The sequence below is a fragment of the Hyla sarda genome, chromosome 1 (assembly GCF_029499605.1).
Source record: "Hyla sarda isolate aHylSar1 chromosome 1, aHylSar1.hap1, whole genome shotgun sequence".
Taxonomy (NCBI): Eukaryota; Metazoa; Chordata; class Amphibia; order Anura; family Hylidae; genus Hyla; species Hyla sarda.
The window spans coordinates 553,322,940-553,337,858 of record NC_079189.1 but is presented as its reverse complement, the minus strand read 5'-3'; the positions used below and the strand labels follow the sequence as shown (position 1 = coordinate 553,337,858).

Here is a 14,919-nt window from a genome sequence, read left to right as displayed (position 1 = left end):
GAAACAAAATGTTCCGAATGCTTAGAGCCAGCACCAGGAGCTCGTGACGTCATAGCCCCGCCCCTCATAACATCACGCCCCGCCCCCTCAATGCAAGTCTAGGGGAGGGGGGAGAGTGACGGGGCTAGGACGTCACGAGCTCCCGTCGCCGGCTCTAAGCATTCCGAACGTTTTGTTCCAAATGCTGAGCAGCGGAGTACCCCTTTTCAGACCAATTTTACCAATAATACAACCATACAAGTTATAGATAATATTGCCACACTATAACTGCTTATTATCATTACACAGTGTCTGAATAATTCCACCATATAGTGATTAAATAATGCCTCCATACAGGAATATTGTGGTTAAATAATACCACCATTAAAAAAATCACTCCATACAAGACCAGTATGAAAGCGATAATAACTCTTTCTTATTGATAAACTATTGAGACTATGATTGCACAGCTAGTTTTGTTTCTTATCTTCAGCTGTATATCGTCTTATTGTTTCCTTTCCTAGCTACAACTGAACAGCAAGCAGTGTCCTTTGAAATGGAGATGTCCCAAACCGGATTCAGTGCGCATTATTCCAAGGTAAAGGCTATCCTTAAAGATTCATGCTTAGTTGTTGTTAATTCCAGACATCGTTGTCCTGCAGTTTAAAGTATATAGCATCTTACTACACAAAGTCCTATAACTACTAACAGCATGCAACTGTATACAGTCAGAAAACCAGACACGCTCGTGCAAACGTGGCGACAGATGAAATGGTTACAAGTCCCTGTATTGTTAAACAGACCTAAACTGTGTGTCTCTTTTGAGTGTATTCACAATGTACTATCTACATGGTATCAAGGTAGTAGTCAATTTCAACCAATTGAAATAGGGTTGCGTATCAACCCCTAATATACTGTATTAGACGTTTTTAAGTTATCACAGAACATACAGACAAAATCCATGCAAGTCGAATAGTAGATTTCACATTGTTCAGTGAAAAAAAGAAGCCATGGATGTGTGCCCACATAATCTGCCATTGTCCAATCAGTGCTGACGGTCAGACTGTGCAGGGACACAACTTGTTTAGAAGGGAAAGTTAAAGGGATACTCCGCCCCTAGACATCTTATCCCCTAACCAAAGGAGTAGCTGTGAGTAGTCCAGGGCAGCTGAGGGTAGTGTGGTCACAGATGGTTTTTGGCTGGCTAATTCTGTATGTCTCCCTCTGGACCCTTCCAACTTTTGCAAATGTTTATCTGCACAGTAGTAGGTAGTTTTTGACCCTGGGGTACTCATGGATGAGGTGTCTGGGGGTGTGTACCCAGGATGGTGTGAGCAATAGAATCACTCCAGACACATAGATAATTTGCAGAACAGGTTGTACCCACTGTGCACAACCAGACAATTGCCCTGATTTACTATTGTAAACCCGACATGTTTTGTCGGGTTGTGCGCCACATTATGGCGCATTGCGCCAGGAATTCTGTCTGTGTCAGATTTTGAGCCAAAATTGAAAAAAACTGTCTAACTCTCTATTTTACTGAGAAAACCCAAAAAGGGGGTGTGGTCATCGAGAATAGGGTTGTGGTCATCGAAAAGGGGGCATGTCTCTGACATTTTCACAAAAAAATCAACATATTTACTAAGAAAATGTGGTGAATTTGAGCTGAGGAAAACCCGACAGATCAGAGCAGGTATAAAAAAAAAAAGCAAAATGTAGGGAAACCTTAGTAAATACTGTGGAAAAAACATTGTAGGGAATTAAAATCCTCAAATAAAACTACACAAGATGCTTAGTAAATCAGGTAGAACATGTACACTCCTTACAGCACAGGGTAGTTACAGTCTGTAGATGGTTGCTTGACAATTGGTCACAGTTCATTTTTAGTTGCTATGTAAGCAGTCATAATGGCAAGAATATGCTTGAATATTCATTACAAACTTTAGTGTTGCTTGTGGAGACATATGCAGTCCAAATAGATAACTCTCTCCTGAGAAGGGCTTACACAGATTGGCTGACTGTGGTGAAGATATACCTGAGAAGACCTGGACTCACTTACAATTCCCTATTAAAGGGTGGTAGGTACAGACAATGATGATGTGTAAGCCATGCAGCACTAACTCTGGCTGGGAGCTCACAATGATTCTAGTCTTAGCAGAAGAGTACTTGCTCAGCTATTCTGGCTAGATGATTCTTCCTCTCAGAGCAGGAATAGGATAGATGAGATGAATGCCCACCCGGCATGGACTAGAGACGGTCATGGGTAAAGCTTCTGAAGGCCACAAGGTGCCATGATCACCACAACTGACCTAGAGCTGTTCAGACTATAACCTCCTGTACTCTTATGGCCTAGAAGGAGGCAGACAGGCATATCTGCACACTTGCCTAAGCTAGACTAGACTTTGACTGAACAAGCTTAGTACCAGCCTTTGAGGAGAGAGGGTTAGACTTGGGAAACTTCTCTATTAGAACCTTCAACAAAAACTAGATTGAGGGAAGATCACGTGACCAAAGGTCCATACATCCTTTACATGTGTAATCCACCAGTGTGGCAGTAGAGAGTAAAAATATTAACCTTTTCACATCCTAAATTCCACAGTGTATACAGAGATAGCAGTGTGATAGACAAAATGACAAGTTATACATGCTAAATTCCCAATACCCAGATATAGGTTTAGATAATTGGAGAGAGAGAGACTCCTCAGCTACATAACAACCTTAGACTACAGAAGCTTGGAGATAGTTCCTGGAAGCTGTAGTTTTATGGAAAATGTTATTCCCTGTTCATTAAAGGGGTACTCCTCTGCCCCGATTGGAACTGCGAGCTGCGGGGGTCTTAACATCATGGTCACGCCCCCTCAATGCAAGTCTATGGGAGGGGGCATGGCACCTGCCACACCCCCTGCCATAGACTTGCATTGAGGGGGCATGGCGTGATGAGGGGCGTGGCCATGATGTGACGACCCCCGACAGCCGGCACCCAGCTTTCAGAAAAAATTGTTTCGAACGTTGGGGCAGTGGAGTACCACTTTAAGGCCTCAGGAGTCTTGTGTGAGGTCCTACTCCGTGATTGACATCAGTCTCTAAATCCATACTCATACAGGCAATTTCGTCACCCCACCCACCAGAATAAAAGGCACAGAGGGGGAGATTTATCAAAACCTGTGCAGAGGAAAAGCCGCCCAGTTGCCCATGGCAACCAATCAGATCGTTTCTTTCATTTTTAACCAGACCTCTGCAAAATGAAAGAAGTGATCTGATTGGTTGCTATGGGTAACTGGGCAAATTTTCCTCTGCACAGGTTTTCATAAATCTCCCCCAGAATGAGCACAGATGTTTAGGAATACAGGTTATACTAAAACTTATTTTTCCTGCTTCTTATAATCTATAACATACATTCTACCAATCTGTTAGCACGTTCAGTTTTATAAGTTTTCTTTAAAGGGGTACTCCACCACTAGGCATCTTATCCTCTATCCACAGGATAGGGGATAAGATGTCAGATTTCGGAGGTCCCGCCACTGGGCAGTACCCGGCGTTCTGAACGATCCCCGCGATCAGAGATCTTATCCCCTATCCTTTGGATAGTGGATAACATGTCTAGCAGCGGAGTACCCCTTTAAGAGCTTTATTTAGCAAAAACAACTTATTGACAATATGGAATGTGTTACTACTATGCAGTGATACCAGTAAATACATTTATTAAATGGAAACTTTTTTCTTTCATGGTGCGTAGGACTGGGTGATGCTTGGTGCAGTTGGAGCCTATGACTGGAATGGAACAGTTGTTATGATGAACTCAGATACTATAGTCACACCAGGAAATAATTCATTTGACACAATGGCACAAGAAAGGAATGAGCCATTGGCTGCCTACCTTGGTTAGTAAAGTTAAATGTAATTATTATTTGCATGGGACTAATAGTAATATGAATATGTAATAGTAATGGTAATATGTACAGTCTTAAAGGGGTTCTCCACTGGAAAACTTTATTTATTTATTTATTTATTTTTTAATCAACTGGTGCCAGAAAGTTAAACAGATTTGTAAATTACTTCTATTAAAAAATCTTAATCCTTCCAGTACCTTTTAGCTGCTGTTATGATCCACAGGAATTTATTTTCTTTTTGAATTTCCTTTCTGTCTGACCACAGTGGTCTCTGCTGACACCTTTGTCCATTTTAGGACTTGTCCAGAGTAGAAGCAAATCCCCATAGAAAACCTATCCTTCTCTGGACAATTCCTAAAATGGACAGAGATGTCAGCAGAGAGCACTGTGGTCAGACAGAAAGGAAATTCAAAAAACTTGCTGTGGATCATAACAGCAGCTGATAAGTACTGGAAGGATTAAGATTTTTTAATAGAAGTAATTTATAAAACTTAAAAATAAGGTGCAGCTCACAACAGAAGGACCGAGGCAGTTAAAGCTAAAGCCGGACCCCACCGCCAACAATAATGAAAAATAATGGAAACCTATAGCTTATGCCTCTAGGACCTCACCAATGGTGCATAATGGTGTGGGCAAAGATAGATATAACAGCGTTTGCTCAAAAATAGTTTTTTAATTCAGAATTTAAAATATATATAAATAAGTAAAACAGTAACAAAATATCACATTACACTGGCACTATCTGATGAAAATCTCACTGGGCCCTAGTGAGATATCCAAAATATAAAAGATATATGAATAAATTAATATTCTAATAAGTCCATAAATCTGCAGATAAAAAACTAAAATAAAATAAATCCGCAAAAGGTGTGGATAGATTTTTGGGTTTATGGCAAAATTATTGTAACATAAAGTCCATAAAAAAAATAAAAATAAAAAAAAGGTTAATGAATGGATGATACAGAGTATCTCTCACCACTGCTTCTGGCTTGATGGATTGTGATGGATGAGTCGCAGCCTTGTGTTCCTCGTGTGCCCCAATAGATGGAGGGTGGCACAAGTTGGTATGTCTCCCATAGCAGCCCCGTTGGCAGGGGGGCGCAAATGGATGTTGCGTACCGTGAGCTCCGATAGCGGAGGAGCATGCAGCAATTTCAGCGCTGGGGACCTCGTTCGCTGGCCGGCTTAGCACAGATGGCACTAGTCTGGCGCTCCGGCAGGAGTGTCAGTCGGCTCGGATGCGACAACGGGTCTGGCGATGGTGGTACGCCGGGAGCAATGGAAGATCCGGGATTGGCGTCCCACGTGGAAGCAGGAGATGAGGCTATGCGATGCAGTAGATGGTAAAGTTGCAGCCAGGCAGGGCGGAGTAGGACAGATTTAACTCCTCTGTTGCCAAGATGTTTGCAGATGGACACTGGTGATAACTGTGTGAACAGTGCCAGATTTCTAAACGCGTTTCGGGGTACTGGGAAACAAGGACCTCCGACCCCTTCCTCAGTAGAAATACACATTTCGCTGAAATTGCTGCATGCTCCTACGACTCATCCATCACAATCCATCAAGCCAGAAGCAGTGGTGAGAGATACTCTGTATCATCCATTCATTAACTTTTTATTTCATTTTTTTTTTTTTATGAACTTTATGTTACAATTATTTTGCAATAAACCCAAAAATCTATCCACACCTTTTGCGGATTTATTTTATTTTTGTTTTTTATCTGCAGATTTATGGACTTATTAGAATATTAATTTATTCATATATCTTTTATATTTTGGATATCTCACTAGGGCCCAGTGAGATTTTCATCAGATAGTTCCAGTGTAATGTAATATTTGAATATCTGAATATCTGAATTAAAAAACTATTTCTGAGCAAACGCTGTTATATCTATCTTTGCCCACACCATTATGCACCATTGGTGAGGTCCTAGAGGCATAAGCTATAGGTTTCCATAATTTATAAAACTGTTTAACTTTCTGGCACCAGTTGATATAAAAAAAAATGTTTTCCAGTGGAGTTCCCCTTTAACTTAAAGCACCTCGGACCCCAATGCATACTCCCCACACCCCCAACACTTTTTTTTTTCTTATTTGCTAGGTCAGTTTTCTAGACTTTGCTGATATGTTGTGACATTGCTTGTGGGGTGGTTAAAGGGGTACTCCACTGCCCCAGCGTTCGGAACATGTTGTTCCGAACTCTGGGTGCAGGCGGAGGGGGTCGTGATGTCATGGTCACGTCCCCCAATGCAAGTCTATGGGAGGGGGCATGGTGGTTGCCATGCCCCCTCTAATAGACTTGCATTGAGGGGGCATGGCACGATATCAAGAGGGGCGTGGCCGTGACATCACGACCCCCACTGCCGACACCCAGCATTCGGAACAAAATGTTCCTAATGCTGGGGCAGCAGAGTACTCCTTTAAGACTGCTTTCCCCATGGCTCTAACTCAATTTGTATTGATATTAAAAAGACTGAATTTAACTGAAATTTACTGACAACTAAAAAACAGTCAACAAAAACAAAACTTTTTACCAGAAATAAGTATAAGCCCAATTATAAGAAACTTGCATATTCTTTTGTACAAAACCCTTTCGCAGTGCAGGAAATATGAGGGACATTTTCTTTCAGAAGATCGTTGTTGTTTTGTCTGCTCATTCTAATCAATGCAATGCAATGCTCTTCATTTCCTGATAAAGACAACAAATACAATATCAGACAGTGACAGGATGCACTCTACATTGTCGGTCAATGCGGGGCGTTTCCTAAAAGTCTTTATGAAAACAAAAGCTATTAAAAATAAATAAATAAAATCATCACGTCTTGATGAAAGTTCCATTTTTATAAGTCAAGGCTTCAGGACACCACAATAATTGAGAGCTTGTCCTAAGGATAGGCCATCAATATTAGACTGGCAGTGGTCCAACTCCTGGAACCCCACAGATCAGCTGTGTGAAGGGGCTGCACACTGATGTGAGCTTACACCCACTTGTACTTACAATTGACATTCATTAAAAGCAGTGTTTATTTGTTATTTTTTTCATTTGAATGGGGCAGTGTTGCAGTACCTTGTACCCCGCCTACTAATAGTATGGTTAGTGCATATGTCCTGCATTACGCTATGCATATCACATGACTTCGGTGCTCATAACAGCACAAAAACCTTGTCAGCTGATCGGAAGGGGTGACAGGATTTGGGCCCCCTTGCCATCTAATAATGATTTTAAAGGCTAGATAACCTATTTAAACACTAAGGACACATTTGACTAAGTTAAAATAGTTTCACATTGCAATATTTATTTTTTTCACTCATTTAGACCCCTGATATTCAGTTTGCAACCTCTTCCTAACTGAAACTAACTCTTAGACTAAGACTGAATAAGTCTTCCCCCCCTACACTATATATGGACTAGCTAGGGGGACTTCCATTGGGCATCAGGGTCACATGGTTTACCTTGAATCATCCTACTGACAGATATCCTTAAAGATACAGTGCATAACATTATAAATCAACAAGCAAAACTGTGATGCATATCAAGGCATCGCCTAAGCAGTAGGGCCCAGCATAGGTATCTGAGGCAATATTAACCTGATAGGACCAACTCCGGTACTGGGACACCACACTAATACTGAGAGAAGAGAACAGGGAGCAGTGAGAGCAGACACAGCTTTGAGCAGTGTGCTATCCAACAGTTCCTTGACAAACAGCCAGAAGGAATTACACAAAATATAGTGCAGAAAAATCTGAGAACATTTGAATAAAGACTAGTTTGCTTAAAGGGGTATTCCAGGAAAAAAACTTTTTTTTTTATATATATATATATATATATCAACTGTTCTTTTCTGTCTAAAACCTGTCTCAGGAAACGCCCAGATTAGAAGAGGTTTGCTATGGGGATTTGCTTCTAAACTGGGCGTTTCCCGAGACAGGTGTCATCAGAGAGGATTTAGACAGAAAAGAACAACCTTAACTTTAGAAGCTCATAAGTACTGAAAGGATTAAGATGTTTTAATAGAAGTCATCTACAAATCTGTTTAACTTTCTGGAGCCAGTTGATATATTAAAAAAAAGTTTTTTTTTACTGGAATACCCCTTTAAAAGCTATTGATGCTTTTGCACCAACAGTCTTCATAAAAATAAAAAAATACTACCATTTTGCTGCTACTGAACCATGCCTAAATGTCCCACATTCCCATGAAATGCAAAAAATGATTTATTAAATCAGATTTAATTTTCTTAACATTTGATTTTTTATCTACTTATTTTTTAATTTTTAGGATATTCCGTAAGTTCTGCCTCTACACATAGAGAACAAATCTATATTGCAGGACAGCCGCGCCACAACCATACTGGCCAAGTTATCATCTACCAAATGAATGGACACAAAATTAATATAATTCAGACTTTAAAAGGAGAACAGGTAAACCGAATCTACAGATTAATAAACAAAAAACAGAATCCATAATTATATTGTATTGAGATTATTTATTCTTTATTTTTCTCTGGACTTTGTTGCCTGTAACAAAGCAAAATTTTGTAAAAATAAATGTATTGGTACAAACGAACCTCAGAACTAACCACTAGAGTAAAAGTGTACCTGTCGCTTTAAAAAAAAACTTTTCATACACCCTAAGGACAAATTAAAAGTTTTGATCGGTCAGACGCTCAGTGTTCAGACCCCAACCAATAAATTCTTTTTACATATCTCTACAACATATGAAAAGTTTTTGTAAAGTGACAGCAGTTCTTGACTAGGGTGAAGTCTAAAGGCAGTGTTCACACGTTCAGGTTTTTTATTGCAAATAATGAATAGAAAATCAGTAATGGATTTTAAAAAAATGGAGATGTCTCGGTCTTTTCTTTATACTTTCCTCCATTTCTGATCCCTTCCTTGCTTTGCATTCAATAACTAGAAGCCCGTATTTTTCGCCCTATAGGACGCACCGGCGTATAAGACGCACCCAATTTTTAGGTGCAAAATCTAAAAAATTTAAGATTTTGAACCCAATAGTGGTCTTCAACCTGCAGAACTCCAGATCTTGCAAAACTACAACTCCCAGCATGCCCGGACAGCCGTTGGCTGTCCGGGCATGCTGGGAGTTGTAGTTTTGCAACATCTGGAGGTCCGCAGATTGAAGACCACTACATAGGAGGTAATACTCGCGTGTCCCCGCTGCTCCGGACCCGTCACCGCTGCCCTGAATGTCGCTCCATCGCTGTCGCCGTGTCCCCGTCGCTCCGGAACGTCTCTGCTGCCGGCTGGGTATCCTCGCTCTCCATCGCCGTCATCACGTTGTTACACACGCCGACGCACGTACGCGACGTGATGATGAGGAAGGAGAGCGCTGGCCATACAGGGGATCCCTGAACGGAGAAGACACCGAGGAGGCAGGTAAGGTCCCTCCCGATGTCCTGTAAGCACTAACCCGGCTATTCAGTCGGGCTGTTCGGGACCGCCGCGGTGAAATCGCGGCGGTCCCGAACAGCCCGACTGAACAGCTGGGTTAGTGTCACTTTCCCTTCAGACGCGGCGGTCAGCTTTGATCACCGCATCTGAAGGGTTAATACAGGGCATCACCGCGATCGGTGATGTCCTGTATTAGCCGTGGGTCCCGGCCGTTGATGGCTGCAGGGACCGCCACGATAGGGGTGTATTTGCCGTATAAGACACACCAACTTTTTCCCCCCAAAAAAATTGCGTCTTATATGGCGAAAAATACGGTACCTCCGATTTAACCTAAATTCTGTAAATTCATACATTCGTTTCAGATTGGGTCTTACTTTGGTAGCGTACTCACCACAGTGGATATTGATGGGGATTCAGTCACTGATATCTTGCTGGTTGGTGCACCAATGTATATGGGAAGTGAAAAGCAAGAACAAGGAAAAGTCTATGTCTATAGGATTGATAAGGTAATAAATTGCATTTTTTGCCTTATATCATTATCATTATTATTATAGTAATTTTAAGAAAAATTTCTACATAGTGAGAAGGAGTTATTGTAGAATAATTTTGATAGATATTCTTGCATAAAAATTTAACTTCACCTCTAAACTTTTATCCAATAATAGGGTATTTGAAAATATTATTTACACTCACAGTATTCTAAGTATATTTAAGGTGCAGAATTTAAAGCTCTAGATTTGATGCTGCAGAGTTCAATGTAAACTAAATGACTTAACACAACATCAAATCTGCAGCTTCAAATACTTTGCATCAAATTTGCTCATTTTTTTTATGTGTGAATACACCCCAAGGGTAGGGTCACTTGTGCCGTATTTTGGTGTATATTCTCTGCAGCTGATTTTTTGGATACCCATTGACTTCAATGTTTTTCTGATACAGAACTCCAACTCTTTTGCATGGACATTTCGCACTGTGTATGTTCTTACTGTGGAGAACACGTAAATACTGTACTATACACAGATCTTTTGTATTCCCAGAAAACATTGAAACTTGAAATGACTTTGGAACCTCTAAACCAAACCTGTAAGAACGAGGCTATGAATGAGCCATGTGGAGCTCGCTTTGGGACAGCAATAGCTTCAGTGAAGGATCTCAACCTGGATGGATTCAATGATGTGGCTATTGGAGCTCCACTAGAAGGAGACCACAGGGGGGCTGTATATGTTTATCATGGAAGTGGAAAATCTATAAAAAAAGACTATGCTCAGGTACAGTATGTGTATAGGGTAGTTACTAAATCTATGAAGAAAATGTGTCACTACAACACATTCCATTTAGGATGCACTCGCGTGTACCGATAGTGGTGGGTCTTGAGTGTATTATAACTTTGGGTCATAAGGACCTTATGATTATTGTTATCAGAGGCTCAGGTCGTTCTCACTCCACTTCTTCTCATTGTCATACAGGACGTGATATTTCTAGCCCTTTTAGTCCCAAGCCTTGGCGTTCTAACCAAAATTCACCTGTGACCCCACTATTGCATAGTTTATTGTACAGTAGTCATGGAACATCATATTGAGCCCTTGGGTGAGTCGTGATGGGTCCCAGGTCTAGCCTACAACATTTTTGTCTTAAAAAGAAGAGAGGATTTTTGGTTGGATTACCATAGGTCCCACCAAACTTGTTGGAAACCAATCTTTGCTGTGGCTGAAGAGTAGAAAGCACATGAACCCATAACTTTTTGTTTGTTTTTGTTTGTTATTGGTTTTGGTCTAATAAGAAAAATAAATGTAATAAATGTTACATTTTTGTGACATTCCTTTAACAGCACATTCCATCAGGAGGGGATGGGAAAAAAATAAAGTTCTTTGGTCAGTCCATACATGGGGAAATGGACTTAAATGGAGATGGTCTAACAGATGTAACTATCGGAGGAGCTGGAGGTGCCGCTCTTTTCTGGTATGTATGAAATACCTTTTTTTTTTTTATGGTACAGTCCAACTAATCTGCCATGCTAAATAAAGAGGTTATGAGCCCATTGGGGACTGAGCCTAAATCAGGCAATAGAAGATATTGCATGTGGGACTTCCTGTTTCTTCTCCTTCTCAGACATGAGAAAATATTGAATGCCTGCTTGTAAAAATAATTTTTAATAAGTCTTATATTAATTTTTAAATATGATGAGGAAGATTAGTAGCAGCAAGATTCCTCTTAGTGTTTAGGGTAGTGCCGGGGCTTCTTTCAGCAATGGCTGATCTCTGGATCTATCAATCTAGAAAAAAAAATATTTTTTATTCATTTTTTTATTTATGAACTTGCTCTAGAAAGTTAAACAGATTTGTAAATTATTGAAAACTGAAGAAAGAATAGCGGGATGTAAGCGCTTAATTTGTGAATATGGATAGATATTTTATGGTGCCCTTAGACTGTTTATGAAATGCAGAAAACAATCAAAAACTTGCTCTTTACCTTGTAATTGAATCTTCAGTGAGAAAAAAAGGCCACGATACTATTGATGGATCCCGAACTTCTTATGTGATTGTAACCACATTTGTTGGTTACTGTAGAATTGTATAGAGTAGGTGGTATTACATACCGTAGATCCTCAGTGTGGATATCGACTTAGTCGCAACGTACCAAACCTGCTCGCATAGATGGAAGTACGCTGAGAGACAGCCTCAGTCGACGGCGTCTACTACCAGTGTTCACAGGCTTGGGGTAGGGAAAAGCCGGGAAGGAACCTTCGGCAATTGAGTGACATCTCTCCAGGTACCTGTGAGTGTCAGGGGTCTGACGAAGCGCAGAAGCGTGCAACGGTCCGTCACCGAGACTATACCCCCGCGTCCTCCAGCACAGCTCCCTGATCCGTGTACCCTCATGTTTGTAAGTTTGCAATAAACTACCACTGCAGTAGAAGCTTGGGTGAGTGCTCTGCATTTTCTGCATCTTCTTCTGCAAAGCAGGAGCAAATTCCCATAGCAAACCTGCCTGCTCTGGACAGTTCCTGACATGGACAGAGGTGTCAGCAGAGAGCACTGTGGTCAGACAGAAAGGAAATTTAAAAAGAAAAGAACAGAACAGCAGCTGATAAGTACTGGGAGGGTTAAGATTTTTAAATAGAAGTAATTTACAAATCTATTTAACTTTCTGGCACCAGTTGATTTAAAAAAAATTTATTTCCAAAAAGTACCCCTTTAAGGGCTGCACAACTAATTCTGCAATCATTCAGCTACACGATTAACTGAGCTTTGTGAAGGTTGACTAAAACGAACACTGATCACTGATATAGGCGCTTATTCTCCGGCCCCCAAAGGGTCCTTAATAGAAGCCTCTACTAATAAAACCTTACCAAAGCACAGATATGTATTCAGAATCAATTTGTTTTCAGAGAATTGTGTACACTATGCTCTCATCAGTGAAACTGTGAAAAATAAGAAAGGAAAAAATAAATTACAATGTGATACATTTTATACCATATATTGACCTTACCTTGTCTAAAGGTGATCTTGAGCCTTAACCTCTTAATGACTGCCTTTGTAGGTTGTAATGTCGATTACTAAGGAATCTTAGACCAGGCCACCGGCTTTTTACAGGGACCCATTCATAGCCCCCGTTCAAACTGCCAGGACTGGAGAAACCTGTTTTTGGCAGATTAACCCATTATATGCCACAGTCAACTCATGACCACAGCATGTAACTGATCTGTGGGGCTCTGTTGTTACGCCGAGCGCTCCGGGTCCCCGCTCCTCCCCGGAGCGCTCGCTACACTTCCCTCACTGCAGCGCCCCGGTCGGTTCCACGGACCCGGGGCGCTGCGTTACTACCTCCGGCCGGGATGCGATTCGCGATGCGGGTAGCGCCCGCTCGCGATGCGCACCCCGGCTCCCGTACCTTACTCGCTCCCCGTCAGTTCTGTCCCGGCGCGCGCGGCCCCGCTCCCTAGGGCGCGCGCGCGCCGGGTCTTTGCGATTTAAAGGGCCACTGCACCGCTGATTGGTGCAGTGGTTCCAATTAGTGTTTACACCTGTGCACTTCCCTATATCACCTCACTTCCCCTTCACTCCCTCGCCGGATCTTGTTGCCCTAGTGCCAGTGAAAGCGTTCCTTGTGTGTTCCTTGCCTGTGATTCCAGACCTTCTGCCGTTGCCCCTGACTACGATCCTTGCTGCCTGCCCCGACCTTCTGCTACGTCCGACCTTGCTTCTGTCTACTCCCTTGTACCGCGCCTATCTTCAGCAGCCAGAGAGGTTGAGCCGTTGCTAGGGGATACGACCTGGTCACTACCGCCGCAGCAAGACCATCCCGCTTTGCGGCGGGCTCTGGTGAAAACCAGTAGTGACTTAGAACCGATCCTCTAGCACGGTCCACGCCAATCCCTCTCTGGCACAGAGGATCCACTACCTGCCAGCCGGCATCGTGACAGTAGATCCGGCCATGGATCCCGCTGAAGTTCCTCTGCCAGTTGTCGCTGACCTCACCACGGTGGTCGCCCAGCAGTCACAACAGATTGCGCAACAAGGCCAACAGCTGTCTCAACTGACTGTTATGCTACAACAGTTACTACCACAGCTCCAGCAATCATCTCCTCCGCCAGCTCCTGTACCTCCTCCGCAGCGAGTGGCCGCTTCTGGAATACGACTATCCTTGCCGGATAAATTTGATGGGGACTCTAAGTTTTGCCGTGGCTTTCTTTCCCAATGTTCATTACACTTGGAGATGATGTCGGACCAGTTCCCCACTGAAAGGTCTAAGGTGGCTTTCGTAGTCAGCCTGCTGTCTGGAAAAGCCCTGGCTTGGGCCACACCGCTCTGGGACCGCAATGACCCCGTCACTGCCTCTGTACACTCCTTCTTCTCGGAAATTCGAAGTGTCTTTGAGGAACCTGCCCGAGCCTCTTCTGCTGAGACTGCCCTGTTGAACCTGGTCCAGGGTAATTCTTCCGTTGGCGAGTATGCCGTACAGTTCCGTACCCTTGCTTCAGAATTATCCTGGAATAATGAGGCACTCTGCGCGACCTTTAAAAAAGGCCTATCCAGCAACATTAAAGATGTTCTGGCCGCACGAGAAATCCCTGCTAACCTACATGAACTCATCCATCTTGCCACTCGCATTGACATGCGTTTTTCCGAACGGCGTCAGGAGCTCCGCCAGGATATGGACTCTGTTCGCACGAGGCGTTTCTTCTCCCCGGCTCCTCTCTCCTCTGGTCCCCTGCAATCTGTTCCTGTGCCTCCCGCCGTGGAGGCTATGCAGGTCGACCGGTCTCGCCTGACACCCCAAGAGAGGACACGACGCCGCATGGAGAATCTCTGCCTGTACTGTGCTAGTACCGAACACTTCCTGAAGGATTGTCCTATCCGTCCTCCCCGCCTGGAAAGACGTACGCTGACTCCGCACAAAGGTGAGACAGTCCTTGATGTCTACTCTGCTTCTCCACGTCTTACTGTGCCTGTGCGGATGTCTGCCTCTGCCTTCTCCTTCTCTGCTGTGGCCTTCTTGGACTCTGGATCTGCAGGAAATTTCATCTTAGCCTCCCTCGTCAACAGGTTCAACATCCCGGTGACCAGTCTCGCCAGACCCCTCTACATCAATTGTGTAAACAATGAAAGATTGGACTGTACTATACGTTTCCGCACGGAGCCCC

General features: G+C 42.8%; 1 protein-coding gene across 1 annotated transcript in view; it reads left to right on the top strand.

Annotated features, from left to right (window-relative positions):
• The window catches only part of ITGA1 (integrin subunit alpha 1), a 198,975-nt gene that overhangs the window by 141,545 nt on the left and 42,511 nt on the right, over positions 1 to 14,919 (top strand). Inside the window, exons 10-15 of the mRNA XM_056541965.1 lie at positions 504 to 577; positions 3,716 to 3,860; positions 8,146 to 8,288; positions 9,638 to 9,781; positions 10,313 to 10,543; positions 11,104 to 11,234. Coding sequence (XP_056397940.1) covers positions 504 to 577; positions 3,716 to 3,860; positions 8,146 to 8,288; positions 9,638 to 9,781; positions 10,313 to 10,543; positions 11,104 to 11,234 — 868 coding nt within the window. The remainder of the gene's footprint in view (positions 1 to 503; positions 578 to 3,715; positions 3,861 to 8,145; positions 8,289 to 9,637; positions 9,782 to 10,312; positions 10,544 to 11,103; positions 11,235 to 14,919) is intronic.